The 23,963-nt window shown below is 32.4% G+C and overlaps 2 protein-coding genes across 11 annotated transcripts in view; both read left to right on the top strand.

The window, feature by feature from the left end:
• The first annotated feature begins 144 nt into the window (after window positions 1-144).
• The window catches only part of LOC124952183 (neurocalcin homolog), a 41,506-nt gene continuing 17,687 nt past the window's right edge, over window positions 145-23,963 (top strand). For 4 of the 6 annotated variants that reach the window (XM_047501705.1, XM_047501666.1, XM_047501724.1 and 1 more), the window contains exon 1: window positions 145-269. The gene's annotated coding sequence lies outside the window, so the exon portion shown is untranslated. Of the gene's footprint in view, window positions 270-4,808; window positions 4,827-14,610; window positions 14,744-23,963 lie in introns of those variants that run through there. The other 2 variants (XM_047501695.1, XM_047501677.1) reach the window with 2 other exon arrangements.
• Window positions 182-20,698, top strand: LOC124952204 (neuronal calcium sensor 2). 5 transcript variants are annotated; one of them, XM_047501735.1, is made up of 6 exons: window positions 276-1,243; window positions 2,046-2,087; window positions 14,290-14,408; window positions 14,600-14,743; window positions 16,149-16,277; window positions 16,380-20,698. In XM_047501735.1, exons 3-6 carry the CDS (start codon window positions 14,298-14,300, stop codon window positions 16,554-16,556), a joined length of 561 nt encoding a protein of 186 aa, XP_047357691.1. In that variant the 5' UTR covers window positions 276-1,243; window positions 2,046-2,087; window positions 14,290-14,297; the 3' UTR covers window positions 16,557-20,698. The 5 variants fall into 5 exon arrangements, with proteins under 5 accessions (XP_047357727.1, XP_047357691.1, XP_047357710.1 ...); XM_047501746.1 differs by lacking the exons at window positions 276-1,243; window positions 2,046-2,087 and adding exons at window positions 4,744-4,826; window positions 7,780-8,224; XM_047501771.1 differs by lacking the exons at window positions 276-1,243; window positions 2,046-2,087 and adding an exon at window positions 182-269.

Genomic DNA, 23,963 nt, shown 5'->3' with positions numbered 1-23,963 from the left:
TCCGATATTTTATAAATTCTCATTTAATTATTTTACAATATGGCGTTATAATTTTAGTACCTCGATCGTTTCATAGAGTTCGCTGTTATTCCAAGCGCCATGCACCTATCAGCCAATACGATTCGATTTCTAGTTTAAACGCTTCGTCGATGTTCCGCGGAATGGGATTTCAATATGGCTATCGTCGTGATGTCTGCAGAAGCTAGTATCGCGGAAATGTTTTGAATTCGTTTGATAATTGTGACGACAGATTGACGTGCGAGGCATAGGTTAGTAAGATGTATTTACGATCTATTTTCATCCCTAATTTTTCATCCGATTAATTGTCCGATGTCAGAAAATCATTGTACGTGAGAATCGTTCGGTTGAAGAACTTTAAAATTCGCTCGTACGTTTAGTCTGACGCGAAAGTAGAGAGGTTAGTCGGCGCATTGATATTTATTAACGCGTTGAAAATCAGAAGGTATACAGGTACAAATATTATTTCCATAGATAGAATTCCATCGAAAAGCAAAAGCGGAAGAGTGCGCGCGCGTATAGTGCTGCGTGATAATGCGCTAGGCGAGAAGGGAAGCAAGGGAGCGGCAGGGGTAGGGGATGAGTGTGAAAGAGAGAGAGAGAGAGAATACGCGAGCGTATGTATGTCTGTATGTATGTATGTATGTATATTGTATGTTGTTATGTGTGAGCGTATATGTATGTAAGGAAAAAGAGAGAGATAGAGAATGTACGAATATCCTATATACACTATGTGCGATATATGCAATAAATAAAATAAAAAGTACGGGCGTGTTTCGAGAAAATTGCGTGAGACAATTTTTGCCGTGAATTTGGGTATACGAAAAGAAATCATTTCGAAAAGAAATAAAACCACCTCTGTGAATCGTCGAATTCTTTCGATCTTATTTCGGAAGAAGGTCGAGAGTGAGTGTCTCGCGCGTGTACTTAAACATGAAGACAAAAAATAAAGCTCGACGACGCAATAACGATGACGGAGGAGATGGCGGTGGTGGTGATGACGACGACGACTACTACTACAGTGATGACGGAGAAGGTGGAGACGGTGATGGAAACGATGGTGGTGGCGGCTGCGATAATGGTGGCGGTAGCGGAGGCGGCGGTAATACGTAACGTAACGTAAAACGTTTGACGTTTACCGGCCATGCGGTCTACGATGTACCAATAACAACGACCTATTCAAAAGCGCCCTTGTCATCTCTCTGAACGTGACCTCATTTTGTCTGTAAGTTCATATAGAATATATATATATATTTTTTTTTTTTCATTATTGCTCAATTTCTTTTTTCTTTTCTGTTGTCTTTTTATTTAATCATAATAAGCTTTTTTTCTTTGATTGTATTTAATTGAATCGATAAGACCTAATCATGAAACGTTTCCTGTTACAAGTATAATCTTATCAAATTGGTAGAGGCTTTATTTTATGCATTCTTGCGAGGAAGTTCAATAATGTAATATCACAGTGATTCATTTTATCATTTTATTCCTTTTTTATTTATTTATTTAAACTTTTTTTTTTATTTTGTGTATGTACGTGTGTTTGTGTGTGTGTGTGTGTGTGTGTGTGTAATCTTTTTTTATATTTTTTCGACCGTATAAATGTTGAAAGATTTTTAGTAGAATATGTGATATAATAATCAATATAAATGGTTTAAATCAATCTTCTTATATGATTCCTTTATAACATTGAAATATTCCCTTGTGATCTTTTAATGAAATGTATTTGCTTGTATGCTATTCGTAGGCACAGCCAGAACTTACTTGGATGCTTGATTTCTAACTCATTATGTTTGAAAATAGTTGCTAGATGTTTAATATGGATAGCCAGATGCTGATGATTGCCAATAGTTTCATTATGGCTAATATTAACTTTCAAAGAAATACTTGCTTTACCGATTCTTATCTTCTTAGAGAATCAATGAAAACACTGATAATTATATTACATAAAAATAAAGGAAAAGTACATTTATATAAAATCAATATATATCGAAACAAGACTACCAACATAGTTTATATATTTGTTTCAGGAAGTAAATATGTTACGTGCTATGGTGCCGATAATTAGTAAGGTGAGATTATTAAAATTTTTATTTGTATACATATATATATATATATATATATATATATATATATATATTTATATATAGCAATGCTTAATATGCAGTCATATTTTTATCTAACCTAAACGAATATATTTGATCAATATTTCATATTATATATTAATATATCTAACGCAATCTCATTGATTTACGATTGTACCGATCGAACGTGACTAAAATGCGAATGCGGTATATTTAACTGCACTTCGCTAATGCAACCTGAAAATAAAAAAAAAAAAAAAAAGAAAAAGAAAAAGAAAGAAAAAGAAAAAGAAACATCTCGACCCTATTTTTTTTTCGAATGAACGAATTCGAATAAAACATTCATTTGAAAAACTCTTGGAACTTATGCTTGTTCCTGCATCTAATTCAAAGTCATCGTATATATTGTCGTATTGTTTCCTACGTTACTGTTCTGATCATCATTGATAATATGCACAATATTCCATAATGTTTCATTGTATCATATATCGAAGCTTATAATGGTATTATCAATGTATATATATATATATATTGATAATATATATCTCAATAGAAGTACATTTATCGATCGGAAGTAATACGTCATTCTTATAATCCGAAATTTCGAGAAATAATATAAATAATAGGTATTAATTTAAAAAGAAAAAGAAAATTAACGGATTTTTCTCGAAATAATACGGATTGACGTTTGATTTTATTTCGCGTTGGTTTGCCGTAAAAAAGTAAGGCGATTTTTTCGATGGAAAAAAGAAAAAAAAAAAAAAAGAATGAATGAAAGAAATAAGAAAAGGAACAAAAAAATGAACGGAAGACATTTTAGAAAAGACGACGATCTTTTCAGATGCCATTAGAAGAGGTAAGTCGTCCTCCAGGAGCAGCCGAATCTTCTTCATCTCTAATAGAATTCATAATAATGAATATATAATTTATTTTTTCTTTCTTTTCTTTTTTTTTTTTTTTTTGTTTCTTTTTCTTTGCGAATTTTTCTTCTCGCTTATACCCCATTTTTCGTCAGCGTCGTATACCTTAGAATAGCCGTTATTTTTGGACCAATGACTCACGATCTGCGGCAGGTTTACCTTTGTCTTTCCGTTTCCGCCATATCGAATAATCTAATTTCGTTTATACCAAGTATCCTATAGTAAGTTTAATTTCATTTTCTTAAACGTTCTCGTAATTCGAATTCGTATCTTGAATCAGATACCTTATTACATAATAAATCTATCTCTTTCTTGATATAAATTAAAAAAAAAAAAGACAGAGAGAAGGAGAGTCTCTATTCCGTTAAACGATTGGCTATTACGATCGTTTTAAATCATTTTTTTTTTTTTTTTTTTTTTTTCAAAGAAGAGAATGAGATAGAAAGAGATAAAGATAAAGAAGGACATTGAGAAGGAATAAGAAGAAAAAGATTTCAACGATTCTAAATATTCATTCTCCCGAGATTTTCCCGTCCTTGACTCACTGCTTTTCTGCATTTGTCATTTCAATCTCCCATTCCTTTTTGGGTTATATATCTTTCATATCCTTGAACGTTTTCGGTTTCGCGTGTAAATGTAAAATGCTTACCTCTAACGTGAACGTCTTATCCGTATCAGCCATCTTCACTTTTCCTTAAAGAGTAACGATTGAATCGTCAAGGTTTTAGTGACCCCTTTTTCTTTCTTTCTTTCTTTTTTTTTCCCCCCTTACAAATTATTTTATTTTTTTATAAATTTCCTAACCTTTTTCAATCAGTCGCAAAACGTTCGGGTGACATCGAGGATTCAATCCATCAATGGCGATCTTAAAACTGAAAGATAAAAAAAAAAGAAAGGAAGAAAGAAACAGAGAATCCAATGAAACCATAAATAAATCTCAATGATTTCATCGCCCCCCTCCCTCATTTTAACTGCCCTCTCCTCATACATACATCAACTGTCCGTCGTATTTTCTTCCTTCTTTGAAAGAAAATAAAAAGAAAAAGAAAAAGAAAAAAAAAGATCTATCGCGTTGTGCCAATAGGCCACCGTGTCGATACGTTTTCTTGCTCTAAGCTCATTCAGATCCCGATTTTCCTCGAGCTCGTCAATTGACGTTTTTGCTTCTGATATTAAGGGTACTAGAACTAGTGGATTCAAATTGACATGACTATCGGGGACGCGTTAACGGTTAAAACGTCAATGTCGCGTGTGCGAATGCAAAAGAGAGAGAGAAAGAGAAGGAGAGTTAGAGAGTTAGAGAGTTAGAGCCAGGGCTAGAGCAGAAATGAGAGAGAGAGAGGGGGGGGGAGAGCACAACGGTGGGGGAGAAAATGGTTAAAGTGCGAAGGTAGCGCCTCTCTCGCGGTGCTGGAAGATAGAGGAAGAAAGGGAACGGAGTAGGTTAGGTGTATGTATGTGTGGGTGTTGTCTCTCTTTCTCTCTGTCTCTCATTCTCTGTTTCTCTCTGTCTTTCTCAGTATCTCCGTCTTCGTCCGTTTGTCTCCCCCCTCTCCCTCTTCCTCTCTCTCTCTCTCTCTCTCTCTCTCTCTCTCTCTCTCTCCCTGTGTGTGTGTGTGTATGTGTGTGAGGTGCTCTCTCTTGCTACTGGAAAAGGGGAGGAGCGGAATAAGTGGGGGCGGCTCGTTTAGCACGCAGGATCAGCTTCGGGCAGAGAGAGCCTCGGCTCCGTCGCTTTTACCTACCTCTAACTAGTACCTCCGCTGCATTCGTACGCGATACGAAGTACACGCGACCTGCTGGATCTGTGAGATTTTCCTACAGATATCACTTTTTGACATTATCTGTGTCTCTCTCTCTCTCTCTCTCTCTCTCCTCTTTTTCTCTTTCTATCTATCTATTTATCTTTCTTTCTTTCTTTCTTTCTTTCTATCTATCTATCTATCTATCTATTTATCTATCAATCTTTCTTTCTCTCTGTTTTTTTTCTCTTATTTGGTCGTTATATGTATATATATATATATATATATATATATATATATATATATATATATATATGTATATATATATATATATATGTATATATATATATATATATATGTGTGTATGTATATATATCTTATCTCTTTTTTTCTGTGTCTAATATATATGTCTCACTTTTCTTTCTCTTTCTCTTTTTCCGTCTTCATCGCACGCGCGCGCACTGCTAACCCTTGGCACCCCCAGTGTTCTCTCTCTCTCTCTCTCTTCCCCTCTCTATCTTGTGCAAACTCACCCCACCTTCTCCTACATCCGTCATTCCACCCCCTTCCCTTGGAGCACTACTCCACCTTCCTCCTTCTCCTCTTCCCTTTTTTCCACATCGCATCGATCTCGCCCTCGCACGAAGCGTTAACAATTAAAGAAGCACGAGAGAAGGAGGAAGAGAAGGAGAAGGAAGGGCAAAAGCGCAAAAAAAGACATTATCGTTTCGTCTTAGCACACGGCACGATCGACTAAGGCATTCGAGTTTAAAGAGAAAGTTTCTCTTTTTCTATATATGGATATCAAAGGGGATGTTTAATCATGATTTATGTACAAGAAATTGTTCGTTTATATTAAATTCTTTTTTCTTTCTTCCTTCTTTTTCACGAGTTTTTTAACGATGCGTTATTCCTAAATTCTTTTTATTGTATATAAGAGAATTAGAGATAGAGAGAGAAAGAAAAGGAGAGAGAGAGAGAGAAAGAGAGAGAGAGAGAGAGAGAGAGAAAGAGAGAGAGAGAGAGAGAGAAAGAGAGAGAGAGAGAGAGAGAGAGAGAGAGAGAGGAGTATTGTAGTACAAGTCCATTTTTCTTTTCTTTATTTTTTTTTCTTTTCCTTTTTCTTCTTTTGAATCATTATATGATCCTATACATTGGAAAACAGGAGAAAAAAGGGGAAGAAGAAAGGAAAAAAAAATAATATAATGTTATTCGCGTAAGCATGCTTGTAGAACGACTGAGTAAAACTACTAGTCGTAAGGAGGATATAAGTTAGAATGATGAGCAAAGAAAGCATCGCTTATATGGTACAAGTGTACAGACATATGTGCATATATAGATATATACATGCATTAATATACACACCTATATATCATATAAGAACGTTGCCTGTCTGGCTATATGTGTCTGTGTCTATCTATCTATGCCTATGTGTGCATGTATCTATTTCTTTTAGCCACGAGCACGCGCGAATCTACGCGTTTGCGTTTGCTTTCGCGTAAATGAACACGCCTACATGAGCTACACATTAGAGAGAAAGGGGGAGGGTAGAGAGAGAGAGAGAGAAAGAGAGAGAGATAGATTGGAACTTTAAGGGGATGAAATAACGTTTTCGTTTTCCCTTTTATAAGATTTTCTTTAACTTCCAACGTGGTTATTACTTTTTTCTATCTCTAACACTTTTATTCACCTTTTCACTTTGACGCTATCCTCTCTTTTTTTAATTATTCTTTCAATCTTTTTTTTCTGTTTATATTTTTTTATATTTCTTTCACACCTCTTTTTACATCTTGCCAATGTAAAACGCGATGCTTCATAAATTATGGCGGTTTAAGATAAACGAAATTATTTCTTTTTTCTTTTTTTTTTTTTTTTTTTTTTTTTTTTTTTTGGTCTGTCTTTTATCTGCCTTTTTTCCGTCTCTCCCACTCTCTCTCTTTCTCTCTATCTATCTATCTATCTTTCTTTGTCTCTCTCTCTCTCTCTCTCTCTCTCTCTCTCTCTCTCTCTCTCTCTCTCTCTCTCTCTCTCTCTCTCTCATGCATATATGTATTTTAAGCAAATACTCAAAAAAAAACAAGGACGAATTGTACGTACGCAAGTGGTACATATGTACATCACTTCTTCAAACTAAAACTCACAACGAAATGAGAGTGCATTATCGTTGCTAAACAATTCTACTTAACGCTTCTAATTCTTATAATCCTTTAGAATACTCTCTGTATGTATCTAATGTCACTAAATTTAACAGAATTATGTGTTCAAACGCAAGAGAGGAAAAGAATTTACCATTTGACTAGTGTTCTCTTTCTTGATCACGTTTAAACATATATTTCTTTCACGATTAATATAGATAGATATAACATTATGAAAATAAGTTACTTTTATCTTTCGTCGTTTTAGCATAAAAGATTGACATTTCATTCGAGTTAGAAATTTTCTTAAAAAGTCAAGGGTTAATTTGATAATTTAAATATCATCGATGTTAATCGATCCGTGACATCATTGGGGGGAAAGAAAAATAAGAAGAAAAAAAAGATCAAGCCACCAAAAAAATCTTTTTTTAGTAATATTATACATGATAGTTAGATTTTTTTAATAGATTTTATAAATATCTAATAAAAAGTCATATATATATATATATATATATATATATATATATATTTATATATATATTTATATGAATGATACAGCTAGAAGAATAAAAATGGAAATTGACGTTTGTAGGTGTATAAAAAAAATAAATAAAAAATTTCTACAGGTTTGAAAGACGAGGTGGAGGAGGAGTAGAAGAGAGGTTTTATTCGGTGTTAAATCATCCCTCTTTTGAAAATGAAGAGAATCGAATAGAATGTTTTCTTTTTCTTTCTCTCTTTCTCTCTTTCTCTCTCTCTTTCTCTCTTTCTTTCTCTCTCTCTCTCTCTCTCTCTCTCTCTCTCTCTCTTTCTCTCTCTTTCTCTCTCTTTCTCTCTCTTTCCATTGCATTTGGTATTGTATACAAATCGAATTTTTATGCAGGGAAGGGGACAAGACGAATGTAAAAGTGAAAAGCGACAATCGTGTGTATAATAATCGGAATATTGTCGTTCATTGGTTGTGAAAGAGGTGATGCCTTTGAATCCTAATGACCAGACCATTTTATATATTTCGTGTCGCGTGTGTGAGTTGTCGTCGTTTATTGGGTTGTTGTTATTGTCGTCGTCCTTCTCATCATTATTACGGCACGGTGAAGTGCGCGTGTGTTGTACATCGATCGAATCGCGGCGCGTGTACTTGTAACGAGTTTTTAACTTCACTGCTCTAGGAGTGATACACCACACGATACCAAGTTTATTCGTAAAATAACGCATTGAAGAGAATTTTTCGTACAGAGTAATTGCCTCGTGTGTATATATATATATATAGATAGATAGATAGATATTTAGACGCCGTCGACACGCCGTATTTAATAAGTCAACGAGCGGTAAGTTTATCTGACATTTTTTTACAGATCGATCGTAATTAAAAATTTTTGAATAATCTAGAAATATTCTCGACGATTGATAATCGTTCCTTATAAATTTATCTTTTATTTTCTATATATATATATTTTTTTTTCTTATTTTTTAAATTTGTTTCTTATAAGTGATATATATATATATATATATATATATATATATATATATATGTTCAGTTTTTTATTCTGTTATATATATATATATATATATATATATATATATATATGTATGTATGTATAGTTAAATTGATATATTATTTATATATTTGTATATCTCTATATTATTTATGTCTATATATCTAGAAATTGATATATTTATCTATCTAGGTAATAATTCAAGATATTTTAAATATTATTTTAATTTCATTGTTATATACTATTTTGTATTATATGTATTGTATTTTATACTTTGTATTGAAGCGACTACAAAGACGAACAAAATAAGCCTGTATTATTTTACCCTCGTTGGATGATTATACGAGCGTCCTATCAACGGTTACACGAGAACCAAGTCCGAATAATCACTGCACTCGTTATTCTCTGTGGATTTCTATTTGTCTGTGGATAATAGTAGGGGTATACTTAAAGACAAAAAGACGCGACGATAATCGCATCTCATTGTCAGATTATTGTCATACGTGATGCATCGCAATATTCCTCGGGAGACTACAATCATACAACAGCTCTGTTGTTCCCCTTTTATACATTGTTCCTAATGGTATGATCCAACGATAAGGATACTAAAGCTATTTTACGTTATTCCATGATAATGTGAGAATCGTTATTTCAAATAATAAAATAAATATCGATATAATCGCTATAATAATGTTTTGCGTGTTCCATAGATAAATAAATTGTTAAATGGATATACATATATATATCTTTTTTCCTTATTGTATGGATGTATATATATGTATAGCTTTTACATTTAATTGAATGTTCCTCATCGAAGGCATATATTTACATAAAAAGATAAGATTATCTATTTCGGAAAGAGGATCTATTAATGAACGTGGAAATGTCTGACATTAGGATATTAGTGATATTGTATTATCACGCGATGTGTGTAAATTAAAAGTTGTGACAGTGTGTCACGCTCTTCAAAGTTAAAAGTACGTACTTTCTCTTGTATTAATACATTGTTTAATGACCAAAGATTAATTACAGTAATGACTTTTGTATTCGTATTATTAATTCCTTCCATTTTAAAAATAGAACACAAGAAAGAAATGGTATTAATCGTTTAATGAGATCAAACGAAATGATGAAATACAAACGGAAGTGATTACAATTATGTATAATCTTTTGTGATTTTTCCGATTAAAAATCCAATTAATGAATTTAATCAATTTTTAACCTTTCGCATAATACACATCGCACGCGAATAATATTATATGGTTTTAGACATTTTGACAAATCGCATCTACGTGCCAATATCATACATCTCAACTCCTCTCTTTCTTGTTTTATTATTTTCTCATTCTCCTTCTTCTTCTTCAACAAAAATATCCTCTTTCTTGGCATCTAGGAAATGATTTATAGGCACATAAATTTTCTTACCGGAGTAAGAAATTTTCGACGCTATTCACGACATACATAAATTGTTTTTGAATTTTCCTCGCTGTTGTCTATTTTATGAATACGATACCAATTTTCTTTTTCTTACGTAAAACGAAATAAGGAAAAGCTAATATCATTGGTAAAAAATCTTATCTCTTATTACGTATACTAAACAACTCGTCAAAGCTAAAGGAATCTAAATGATTGTAAAAATATGCACGATAATTGAATGCCACAATACGAAAGTGGAAAATAAGAACGATCAAACATTTACTCTGATCGTTCGATCGTACTAGATCACTATCATCTTTCTTCTACTTCTTCTATATACAGGAGGACCCATACATCGATTGACAAAAATACATTGTTATTGTAAACAAATTTAATTTACAAAAGTTAAGCGATACGAATAACATTTAATAGATCTCATTTTTTTTTCATTGAAAATGAGGGTGGTCACTTTCTGTATCTAATGTAGATTAGTAACATACTGTTGTATTCTTTTGGTATTAAATATTATCTGATATGACTTAACTTTTGCAAATTTAACCCGTTTACAATAATAACGCATTTTCGTCGACTGACTTATGAGCCATCTTTTGTATGTTTGTGTGTATATATGTACATCTTTACAAGTCATTTTTTCTCTAGACGTCGATAAAATATTCTAGTAATTGAAGCCGGATCAAGTAAAAGTACGATTGAATCTGGCGCAACATTGAATCCTTGATCCGACCTCGTTTGTAGATCTTCTTAATGATAGACGTGAAATTTGCAATTTTAATGTCTAGCCTTTCTATTCTCATCGTTGATAAATCGAAAGAACGAATTCAGGAACGTAGGAACGATTCGTTTTCAGTTTTATTCTTCGCGTTAACATTATTAAAAGATAAAAAGACGTTTTTTTTTTTATAAAAACAATATTTTATCTTCTTCCTTTATTTTTTACAGAAAATAAAAAAAATACAAGAAAGAAACAGGAATTATAAAAATGATTTACTTCATATAACGTTCGTAATGGCCGCCTCGAGCATGCACGTGCATTATCAGATAATCCAGTCATTAAATCTGCACCGACGTTGGCATATGCGTTTATGTATATGTATATACGTGTATGCCTGAAGCAGTATCTCTAAAGATCCCTTCTCATATCTTTTTTTTATTTTATTTTTTTTTCTCTTCTATTTTCTTTCTTTGCCTTTCCTTTTCTGTATCATTCTTTTTAGTATCAGCCAATATTATGCTTTTATGCGATTCGTCGGATGGTTTTTTTTTTCTTTCTTTTTTTTCTTTTTTTTTCAGAAGCAGTAAAGTGTAAAGGATAAATGAGGAATTTTGTTTTCTAAGCCATCTCACCCTCTCTCCTTCTTTCGTTTTCTTTATCTCTTTATTTCTCTCTCTCTCTCTCTCTCTCTCTCTCTCTCTCTCTCTCTCTCTATTTTTCTCTCGTATATACGAGCTTTCTCTAATAAGGTCGATATTAAAAAAGCGACGGGAAAGATGAAAGAAGATACGGTCGACAAAATCGATCCAAAAGAAAAACGAGAGGAAAAAAAAGAGAGATATTTGGAGCAACCTTTTCCTGTGCATTCCGGATACACGTGTACTCATTGTACGATATCGTTGTAGCATATGTAAATAAAAACGAGTGTGTTTCACGGATGTGTAATCATTTCGGCAAATGATGAGTCGAGTCGACTCATCGTTGTGTAAAGAAGTCGTGCGTGGTGTTTTCTCGGGGGATATTTCAAACCAAATAAAAAGAAAAAAAAGGAAAGAAAAAAAGGAAAACAGGAGGAAAAAGATAAAAAAAAAGAAAACACGCATTCGATGGCTCACAGCCAACGTCATTTTTCATTCAACACACAAATTGATCGACATATAATATCAATCCTATCTCGTTTGTTCCTTATTCTTTTGATAATTCTATTGAAACGACTACAATATTTTTATGTTATTCCATGTGGAATAAAGAATAAGTGGGAGAGATAGAGAGAGAGAGAGAGAGAGAGAGAGAGAGAGAGAGAGAGAGAGAGAGAGAGAGAGAGAGAAATTGGGAGAACTCGTAGTAACACTCGTAAATGTTTCCAACAAGAGAGCGAACGTGCATAGTCGGAATAATGGCCACAAACGAGACAAGTTTCTAATTGGGTAATACGTATCTTGCCATAACAGTACAACCCGTTTTGTTTCACCTTCGATGTCATTGGTTCGACTTCAATACGACGATTTCTTTTGTAACTTACGCTTTCTAGTTTCACTTAACGTTCTTTGATGCATTTGATCACTTTTTTCTTTTTCTTTTCTTTTCTTTTCTCTCCTTTTCTTTCCTTTTTTTTCTTTCTTTTTTTTCCCTCCCCTCGATCCTGATTTTTTATGAGATATTCAATGAGTTCAAATATTAATGTTTTATTGATATATTTCATGAATACAAATTGTTAACAAACAGAGGATGTTAAGTGTCATATAATTCATCCTATATGTATAGTTAAACCTGCTCTCATATATCTCAATCGGATAATGTACAGTTCAGAGGATTTATATAATCGGGGATTATCCGTCGAATCCTCACGATAATGTTTTCGAAATATACATACATATATTACACACGCACAAACATACATATACATATATACATATTTATGCCTATATACATATATAGATATTATTCCCTGGATTCTCATAGGATTTGTAGATTTTGTCGTTTAGATCTGTTGTGCAAAAAGGAATACGTAAATCTCGTGTTATGAGACGTTTACGTACACAATATTGACTGTTATCAGCTGGTCGGGGTCATTCAAAGAAAAATATAACATTTTTTTATTCCATTTATATATATATATATATATATATATATATATATTCTTTTTTAAAAATTTTTACTCCACTCGTGTACAAATATACGTGTGGGAGTAACTGTAGCTATATTGATTGCGGTTCCCAGGCCTCTGCGCGTCTCTGCGTGCGCGGGGCCAATGCAGATCGCGCACCACCATCTCTTCTCGTATACGTAGTTTCCTCTACTCTCCTTACCTCTCCTCCTTTTCATCCTTTTTCCCCTTCTCTCTCTTTCTCCCTCTCTCTCTTTTCGTTTCCTTTTCTTCCTTCTCCTTCGACTTTTCCTCCCCTTCCTCCACCTCCATCTTCTCCTGAATCCTGCGCTCTTCCCTTTGCTCTTTTATTTTAATAGAAAATCGCCGATAAACGAGTACCTCTTTCTTTATAGTTAAATATTCTCTCTCTCTCTCTCTCTCTCTCTCTCTCTCTCTCTCTCTCTCTCTCTCTCTCTCTCTCTCTCTCTCTCTCTCTCTCTCTCTCTCTGTATCTATCTATCGGTCTATCCATCTATCTCTATTTTTCTTTAAAATAACTTTGCAATTTTTATACGATAACGAACGCGTATGAGGCATTCTTTGGAAAATTGTATTTTTTACAACATTTTAAAAGGAATTCAAATAATAAAATTAATGAGAAAAAGAAAAGAATGAAGAGGATAATTAAGAGAACATTTTCAACATTTGTGATAGAGTCAAGAAGCAGAAAGTGGATTGCACTTATGCCAAGAAAACCTAGTTCTCGAGTGACAATTTTGGAAAGATCAAAAAATTAGGCATTATGACTTTTAATTTCTTCTTTTCTTTTATTTTCTTTTTTTTCTTCTTTTTCTTTTTTTCTTTTTTTTTTTTTTTTTTTTTTTTTTTTTTGAATGCGGTTTAACAGTAATTTTCAAAGAAATTTAATGAATATTATAATCTAATACAATGTGGCTATATTAGTATTTTCATATTTAATTCTTCCCTATTAAGGTTACTTGATTCATCATCCCTTTCTTTTTCTTCTTTTTTTCTTTACCCCCTATCGACTCCTCATTCTCTTTCCTTCTCCTTTTTTAACATTCGTCGCATAGCTTTTCTTAAGTTTATCGGCGTATACTAGATTCTTTATTACGACATTACCTTCCTCTTATGTACCTTTGATTATTATGCGAAGCACACGAGTCTTCGTAATTTCCTGTCGAATATAACGTATGTATATACTTACGTACGTTTCTTCTTTGCGACATTGGCTTTCACGTTCGTCGCATAAATAAAACGGGAACTCTTAATATGAGAAGCCCTAAAATTATTAATTTTTGTTTTGTTTTGCTTTGTTTTATTTCAACGAAATTCTCTCTTTCTCCTTTTTTCTTTTCCTCATTTATATCATATTATTTCTACTGCTTGAAGAGTATAAATTTGAAATAGAATAATTAGATCGTAAAATTAGATCATAAAAGTGGATGAAAATCGTTACGGTATTGTTAACTCGTTAATTAATTTATAATTATCTATTGTAATAATTATTCTTTACAGTGGGTAGCGTTCGATAACAATTCAACGCAAAACTTTATCGAAAGCTTGAATATTTTCATTATCGGAAGATTTTAATTATATAGGAAACATTTAAAATGGAACGTTTCTGTTTTCTTCCAGATTACAAAATGGGTTGTTTTGGGAGCAAGGATAAATTGAGTAAAGAGGATATGGAGTTTCTCAAGTCACGCACGCGATATGACGAAAGCACAATCAAGGAATGGTACAAGGGATTCAAAGTAAGTACATTACGGTGTTGATCTTTGTTAATATTATTTCTGTATACAAAAAGAAAAAAATAATAAATCTATCCTCTATATTATACAAATTTCATTTGAATTGATTTTTTTTTCGTTTTCTTTTTTTCTTTTTTTTTTTTTTTTTTTTTTGTTTTTAATTATATTTTTTTCTTTTTTTTTTTTGTTTACAGCAAGACTGCCCTAATGGCAGATTAACGCCCGCAAAATTTGTTGACATGTATAAAACGTTCTTTCCGTCTGGCCATGCGGAAGAATTTTGCGATCATGTATTCCGCACATTCGACATGGATAAAAACGGTTATATCGACTTTAAGGTAAGGGATATTTTTATATTGACGGGAACGTCGATAATTTCATTTACTCGAACGCGTGTGCGTGCGTCTTTTATTATACGGTACATAGGCAAGATAATATATACCATAGATTCACGTCGTTATAGAACTATTATAATAGGATCCTTGTTCGTCTATGTGTAAATCGACCATTTATTATTATTATTATTATTTTTTTTTTTTTTTTTTTTTTTTTTTTTTTAATAACGTATTTCATTTCGTATGTTGAAGTTGTTATTAAATCTCAGTTATCAATTTAATAATAAGGTATATTTGTTTCTTAACAAAAATAATATATTACATTATTTACGTAGTACTTATAAACAAATATGATCTAAAAACGATCATTGAACAAGATGTTAAAGTTCACCAAAGAACAATCAGGCATTCGTACGTAATCCAATCAAACGGATTCTCTCTGAGTAGGAGATATAACAACTTATGCCTGCTTAAGCGAAATCAGTGATCAAAGATTCGTTTGTGGGAAAATACGAAAAAGGTGATTTCGTGTATGTACACATTACATATGTATTGTTGTGAGCCTTTTGCCGTCTGAATTTCGGTCACACAGAGAAAGGGAGACGACGTCAATGCTCCGAGACAAAAAGTCGCGGAAAATGCTCACTCACCCTCTGTAATTTTCGGTTAGGCAATCTAGATCTCTCTTACCAGCTTTCTCTTTTTCTCCCTCCTCCTCTCTCTTTCTCTTTCTCTTTCTTTCTTTAAGCCGGTACTTTTCGACGACTTTTTTGCGACTTTTATAAAAGGAGCGTGTCCCCAATGTAAGACCGAAATCAGTGATGTGTGGAGGAAGGGTGACTAGAGGAGTCGACGTGTCTGCTGGGTCAATATGAGAAGTGGAGACACTTCGAAGGTCAGGAAGAGCAAAGAGCGAAGCCACTCCCTCCCCCTTATACCTTTCTATCGCTATCCTTCGTCTTACACTACCTACAAAGCCCTTCTCATCGTTGTCTATCTACCTTCGAGCGTTAGCTGACCCACTTTTACTTATATACTGTACTTATACCATGTCCCAAAACGGGCAATCTCTCCAAACCCCGTGTCCCACCGTACCTTTCCGCTTCACCTCGATATTCACGCGAAGATTCGACCCTTTTAGTGTTCTCTTTTTCTTCTTCTCTCTTTCTCTCTCTTTCTCTATCTACCTATCTATCTATCTATGTATCTATCTATCTCTATCTCTCTTGACATGATCGGCGATATAAAGCACGATCTTCGCTCTGACATTCGAATACTATGGCTTCCATCATTTGAGAGAACAAATTTCTTCGAAGTGAAAAGTCAGAAAAGTATTTTACTGAAAAACGATCGTCATAAAAAATGAAACGTCAGGATTGAAAGCCTATCTCTTCGTTTTTCGTTCCAGGAATTTCTCTTAGCCATAGACGTTACTTCCTGTGGTACACCGGAAGAAAAGCTAAAATGGGCATTCCGGATGTATGACGTTGATGGAAATGGTGTTATTGATATTCAAGAAATGACTAAGATCGTTCAAGTAAGGAATTTATCCCTTTGAGGATTAATTCAGCTTCAAGATATGTTTTCTTAATGTTGGCCCATATTTCCTAGAAAAATATCGATGCGCTATGTGTTTCAGGCGATATATGATATGCTCGGAGCATGTTCGAGCAACAGGCCAGCGGACAGCGCTGAAGAACGGACTAAGAATATATTCGCTAAAATGGACGAGAATCACGATGGGCAATTGACGCAAGAAGAATTCCTTAAGGGTTGCCTTCAAGACGAAGAGCTCTCCAAAATGTTGGCTCCTTAATCTGACTGCCCACATTTTACAAAGAATTCATTGACGGGCGTCTGAACGGTTTTTAAGACGGATTTGTGAAAAAATGAAAAAATTATTACCGTCGCTGCTGTTACGATCTCTGTCGCTACTGCTGCCTCCACTACTAACACCAATACCACCACCACCACTACCAATGGAACACCATTATTAAATTAACAAAACCACTGTCGCTACCACCATCGCCATCGCCATCACCACCACCACCACCACCACTATCATCACAGTTGCCACCGTCTTATTATCACTTATCGTCACTGCAACGTCTCTCCTCCAGCTTCGCAGCAGTCATCCCCTCGTCTTTTCATGAGATTTTAAGACCAGATACTATGATGATAATCATAATAAATGAATGAATGATGATGATAATGATGATCAAAAGCAAGAAATCATGAAAAGCCACGTGACAAACATCATCATCAAGAACGACTGATGACTATTACAAACACCTTAAGATTTTTAATTCTAAGGTGTTCGGAGAACCTAACCTTCCAGTTAGGTGATTCATAAAAAGGAGCAGGAGGGGGAAGAAAGAAACGAAAAAATAGAAAAGGAAACGAAAAAATAGAAAAAGAAAATATGGAATTCGTATATAATCGTTTTCAAGTCGATCGCAAATGCAAAATGCAAAATGCAATTTGATCTTGCAATCGTTTGATTATTAAGATTTTTCACTCAAATCTGTGAACCAGCGAATAATACGATTATAAATATCTAGTTGTATCGATCGATTGCGAATCAATTCGATCGATTCTACACACACGTAATAAACAGGAGTCATAATCCCATCGCAATCGTGAATTTGCTATAATACCAACTTGCTAAATGAATTTCGCTGGACCGAAAAGATCGAAAAAAAAAAAAAAAAACAAAAAAAAAGGGAGAAAAAAATTGTTGAGTACCTCGCGGAGACCGCGCAAATGTGGTCCAAATTAATGAGAAATTAATTAGAGAGAAATTAATAGAGAAGGATAACTATAGGATTCGGGAAAATGCGCGCGAACAGTATATACATAAAATGTGCGTGGCCCTAAATTTTAGTGGCTTTTAGCATGATCCAATCTTTAAGAAAAATGAACATCGAAAATACTCGATCGATTACGAGTTCAACAGTAAAATTTGTTTTTTCATAGAATTTCAATGTTAGGATAAGCCAAGCTGTTAGAATTAACAGAACGTGCTCTTCGCATTGTAATCCTATTATTATGAATTGATAAATTGGATAAATTTTCAAATTTAATTCAAAACATTATGTTTGCAACGGAGCAAAAAAGGATGAAGATAAACAATTAAAAATTCATCAATTTGATTTTAACGGCTATTATTTTCGAACGAATACAATTGTTTCGACAATATATAAAATTTTTATTACTTACATATACGTAAACATCTCGATGAGGAACCATTGATGAGTACACAATAATATCGTGTACACGGATTACACGGTCCCCCAAATGTTTTTTTTTTTTTTTTTTTTTTTTTTTTATATATTTCTTTTAACCTCTCTTCGTCATGATTATGTGCCTTTCCTTTTTTTCCAAACAGCATTTATTCACTTTGATAAAATGGTATCGTAAACAAATAGAAAGAACAAATAATGAATGGCTATTGTTAGAATATATTTCAATAATATCTCGGATATCTTGACTATATTTCCCCCATGAAAAAGAAACAAAAACAAAAAAAAAAAATAAGACAAACAGACAAACAAAACAAAAAGAAAATACTAGTAATAATAATAAAAAGAAGAAGAGAGAAGAAAACAGGCTGGTCTCTGTTTAGTGATAGAATTCGACCAACACTGTGTTTTTATTAGAATGAGCTACGTCAAGCTGTCGTAGAATAACTTTTTCTCATTGGTATACGCGCAATGTGTTTTTAATATAAAACACCTTTACACATATATATATATATACATATATAAATAAATAAATAAATTAATTAATATTTAACACGTTCAGCGTCGTAAAAATCTCGTACGATTTTATTCCGCTGCACCGGAAAACAATATTATACGTAGTGCTCCTGCGTTACTGCCGATCACCGGTGACCTTGAAACACTGCAAAAAGGAAAAAAAAATATATACACGGTGTCGGTCATTGGTAGCTACTTGTGGCGCGTAACGTGTTAAAAAATAATAATAATAAAAAAAAAAAAAAAAAAAAAAAAAAAGAAATTTTGTATATTGGCGAGTACGATGAAAACATATTTGCTAAAGATGGTAAATATTTGATGAACTGGTCCAAAAGAAAAAAGAATTTAAAAAAAGAAGAGAAAGAGAGAAGAAAATCAAGCGGACAATCCGTTGTTATCTGTTCTCCTGTCGTTTTGGATCTACGTTCTCTTGCGCGTTTGGCGTCCATCTAAAACAAAAAGACCCAATATACAAAACTTTAAACGAATTAGAAACATCTGCACGCTGTCATCGGTTTACACGTGACAGCACCTTCTCTTCTTCTATATTGCTCACGGGTAAACAAAAAAAAAACAGATAAGGAAAAAAAACACACACACATGTATACACACAGAAATGTTCGCTTTGCTCTTATAGCATTACACAGAAGTTCTTGACGACTGACAGAAGGATATTGCAGAACGAGACATCGTGATTCTTCTTCTCGTAATAGAAAGTGCAGCATTGACAATCGAATTAATAAGTTTCCTCTATGAAAGAGAAAGAGAAATATGCAGAGAGAGAGAGAGAGAGAGAGAGAGAGAGAGAGAGAGAGAGAGAGAGAGAGAGAGAGAGAGAGAGAGAGAAAGAGAAAAGAAAGAGAAAACAAGAGGAAGAAGAGAGAGAGAGAGAGGGTAAGAAAAAGCCCCTTAAAACGAATTCTGTAAGAAGCTTAAAGAGAACGAACCCTAAGTGCATTATATGTAATAGAGAATCACTATATCTCAATGTTAGTTATTACTCTGAAATTAAAACATTTATGAAATAAAACCATGATTCGGCATAAAAATAGAGAGAGAGAGAGAGAGAGAGAGAGAGAGAGAGAGAGAGAGAGAGAGAGAGAGAGAGAGAGAGAGAAAGAGTATGTGACGAATATATAAATATAATAACAAAATTATATATATATATATATATATATATATATATATATGTATATATGTATATATATATATATAAAGCTTTCTTCCACATTGTTACACCAGATCTTCGTTAGTTAGCTATTTTAAGAGTATGAACAAATCTGATTGGTCTCGATGACCTTGTCATAGTTAGCGAATGTCGCTTTAATTAAGGGATTTCATGAATTCTTGCAATTGATTAAATGTCGTAACGTAAATAAGCGGTAAATCGACTTTATCTTAACAAGAAAATATTTATATTAACAAGAAAGACCTATTTCACTTTCCTTATTCTGTCCTATTACTGTACTATGCTTGTCATTCTATCTTTCTCACTCTCGCTCTTTCTCTCTTTCTGTTTCTCTCTCTTTTCTCTCTCTCTCTCTCTCTCTCTTTCTCTCTCTCTCTCTCTCTCTCTCTCTCTCTCTCTCTCTCTCTCTCTCTCTCTCTCTCTCTCTCTCTCTCTCCTTTCACTTGTACTCTTTGATCTATGTCAATCTCGGGTATGTAAAACACTGCGGAGCAATATTAATTTATATTTTGCTCTTTATGGGATGTCCCAAAATTTTTTTATTTGTTTTATTTCTATTGGCTAACAGGGGATAATCAAAAGTAGAGATATTTGTCTACTCGTATGTTACTCCTTATACTCTTTTAAAAATCGAATTTGTTATTAAAATGGAGATACATGCATCTGAAAGTATATTTCTACTTAGGATTCTATTCATGATTTTATTTTTATAAGACATATAATACAATCGCGTTGGTGAATAGTTACAGAATATAACTCATTTTAAGAATTTTAAGAAAAGACGCTAATGAACTCCTCGTAGTACATATACATTAGTACAATGAAATTCAATTCCAGCAAGATATATTAATAAGTAGTTAAGATACTAAAGTACTTGATTTAAGTATCTTATACGTTTCTTTATTATTGCGACGTTTATTTTTAACTCAAATAAATCTCTCGGTATATATATGTAATATTTTTTCAAACGGTGAAAGTATTTACTTAGAAAAGAAAAGAGAGAGAGAGAGAGAGAGAGAGAGAGAGAGAGAGAGAGAGAGAGAGAGAGAGAGAGAGAGAGAGAGAGAGAAAGAATGATAATTAATAACTTACACTTAGTCCTCAGGCTCAATCTAAGGTGTCACTATGAAATTCTCTAACAATATACGTACCTCACGTACATATATTACTCACATTGAGACTTTTTTCTTTTTTTTTATGTGTATATATATAATTGCATTACATAACGATAACACAGCTAATTGTACACTTAATTTGATATATTCCATATTTCATTAGGCGCGAATAATTTTAAGATGTATTAGTTTCGAGTAAATTTTTGATCGATATTTGATCAATATCAAAGATAATAGATATTTGTAATAGTGAATATTTATTATTTCTTTAATAATTTCTGTATATATACATATAAATATATATACTTACATACATACATACAGACACGCACACATGTATTTTGGGCAATATTTCTTGGTGTTCATCTGATTCTTAAGGAATTTAATTAGTCATTTTCATATAGTATTTATATACATACTATCAATTTGACTCGTCTGAATTCCTTTTAATTATTCCAAATTATAACATGTCGTAATTGTCGTATCTAGTAAATTTATCGGTCTACGTCTGCTGTAGCCTTCCGTCGCTTACACAATTCATACGTTTAAAAATCACAATTTTAGATTGTGTAAAAGATAATTCATATAAGTAATATTATTAAGATTAGGAAAAAAAAAGAGGAAGAGAGAGAAAAGAAGTCTTTTCGATGAAAGCTACTCTTTCCGTCTCTTCTAATCCTTTCTCGAATGACGTAGACAAAAAAAACATTTATTACAAAGATTTGATATCGGCTTACATAGAATAGATAGCCTAATTACTATTATTTTATTATTATTATTATTATTATTATTATTATTATTATTATTATTATTATTATTATTATTATTATTATTATTATTATTATTATTATTATGATCATTATCATTATCATTATCATTATCATTATCATCATCATCATCATCATCATCATCATCATCATCATCATCATCATCATCATCATCATCATCATCATCATCATTATTGTTATTGTTATCATTATTATTATTATATTTTATTAATTTTATTTGGATAATTCAGTCGTGATCAATGTATGCAAAAAGGAAAGAAAAAGAAAAAAAATATTTTTCTCTTGTTTATATTAATCGATGAGAAGTAATTGATATATAATCGATATCGATTTCTTACTCATATCGATATATCTGTTATATACTCGTACAAAATGATGATCATTTGGGTATTCAGTATACAACGGATATGTGAGCTAATAATAATAATAATAATAACAACAAGATAACAGAATAAATCATTTATGAGAAATATAGAATACTCGGTTAAGAATTATCGGTTATTTCGGTGCTCCTTCCGATAGAAATGAATACGTGACTGTGTAAATTCTTGTCTTATCCAACAAAATCGTGCAATCGATATATAGAAAATTCAAAGTGTATACATACCTTCAAATTCGAGAAGTTATTCCCTATATGTTATTTCATCGGTGGGAGAGGAAAAATTAAAATATATCGTATGAACGTACGCATGTGATCTAAATTTCAAATTCTCACTTTCGTCTTACTTAAACAAATATATATCTATGTATCTAATATAAACGCTTAAACATAGACGTATCTCTTTAATTTTTGATATCGTCTGTAGGAAAAAAAAAAGGAGAAAGAAAAAAAATTATCAGATAATATTACGTCTCATTGATATGTTTATATGACATTTAAAAACAAACAGAAGAAAAATAGAAATAACATATAGAACGAAACCGAAAAATATAACTTCTCGAATTTAGCGCAAATGTTTAGAAAAAAAGCAAACAAATAAACAAATATCACCTCATATGACAATTTATACCGCGTATACGAACGATTATAATTATTATATTTATTTATTTATTCATTTAGTTTTCACTAAAGCTTCGTTTGTCTCATGAAGCTGACTTTTTGAAAAGATTTTCCTTTCTTTTTTATTTTTATTTTATTATTTTCTTTTCTTTTTTATTTTTTCAAATGAACGTTCGAAATTAGAGAAATATGATTCTTATACGATCAGTTTTTTCTAAGAGACGCTTGTACACGAACGGCGTTTTCATCGATCAACTGATTTGACGGTTCGCGATCAAATATACTATCTGATTGTTTATAATAACAGCTTAAAAAAAGAAAAATAAAGAATAAGAAAATAAATTTTGTTTGCGAAGCCGCTGCTTCGTCAAACATAGAAAGATAAAAAGGAAAAGATAGAAACATTCCGTAGACACATATACGATGGCAATTTAAAAAGTTCACAGTTTTATTTTTTTTTTTTTCCTCTCAAATATCATTGTTAAAGTGAAATACATCATAAAATGAAGTAAAAGAACAAAAAAAAAAGAGAAAGAAACAAAACTGCAAATTTTTCAAATTGCCCTAGTACATTATCCTCGAATCATGCACATACGAATTTTATGGGTCAATTGCTTTGGGACATCCTGTATATAAAAACAAGCAATATTACGAAATACCTTCTACATTCTATATTCTATATTCTTCTATTATATATTTCGCTAATTGAAAAGTCTCACTACATAAAGTCTGTACAGGTTGAAATAAAACGAGAATGGCTTACATAAACAAATAATACTTACATAGTTCTATTAATTGATATATATATATATATATATATATATATATATATATATATAAATATATATATTGAAATGATTCTTCTCGTACGTTTCTCCGGCGAATCAGCCAGTCAATGACAATACCGATCGTGAACAGTCAATCGAAAATTCTGTTGCCGAGCGGCGAGAACGTTTGTATACAAACAAGATAACAAACAAAAATGTATTTATTTTAATCTAATTCGTGAAGTGTGTGTATATTTATACATGCGCACACGAATGAAATTAGCCCGACAAAGATATATAATATACTGTAATATGCATTAAAAGAATAGGAAAAGAAAAACGGAAAAAGAAAATACTTCAGCGAACGAAAATGTAAGATTGAAGACCTTAAGATGACACTTTTCTAAATATTGCTTTGAAACTGGCACAAATGGGAATCAATCAATCAATCTATCTATTTATCTATCTATCTATATATCTATCTATCTATCTATCTATCGTTTCTCCGTTTCTTATTTCAAGCGATTCGTCTAACGTATATCAAATTTCATCGTCAAGAAAAAAGTTACAAAAGTTATCGTAAACCGAAGGATAAAAATCCATTTC

Source organism: Vespa velutina, chromosome 1 (assembly GCF_912470025.1).
Source record: "Vespa velutina chromosome 1, iVesVel2.1, whole genome shotgun sequence".
NCBI lineage: Eukaryota > Metazoa > Arthropoda > Insecta > Hymenoptera > Vespidae > Vespa > Vespa velutina.
This window is presented reverse-complemented; position numbering and strand designations above follow the sequence as displayed.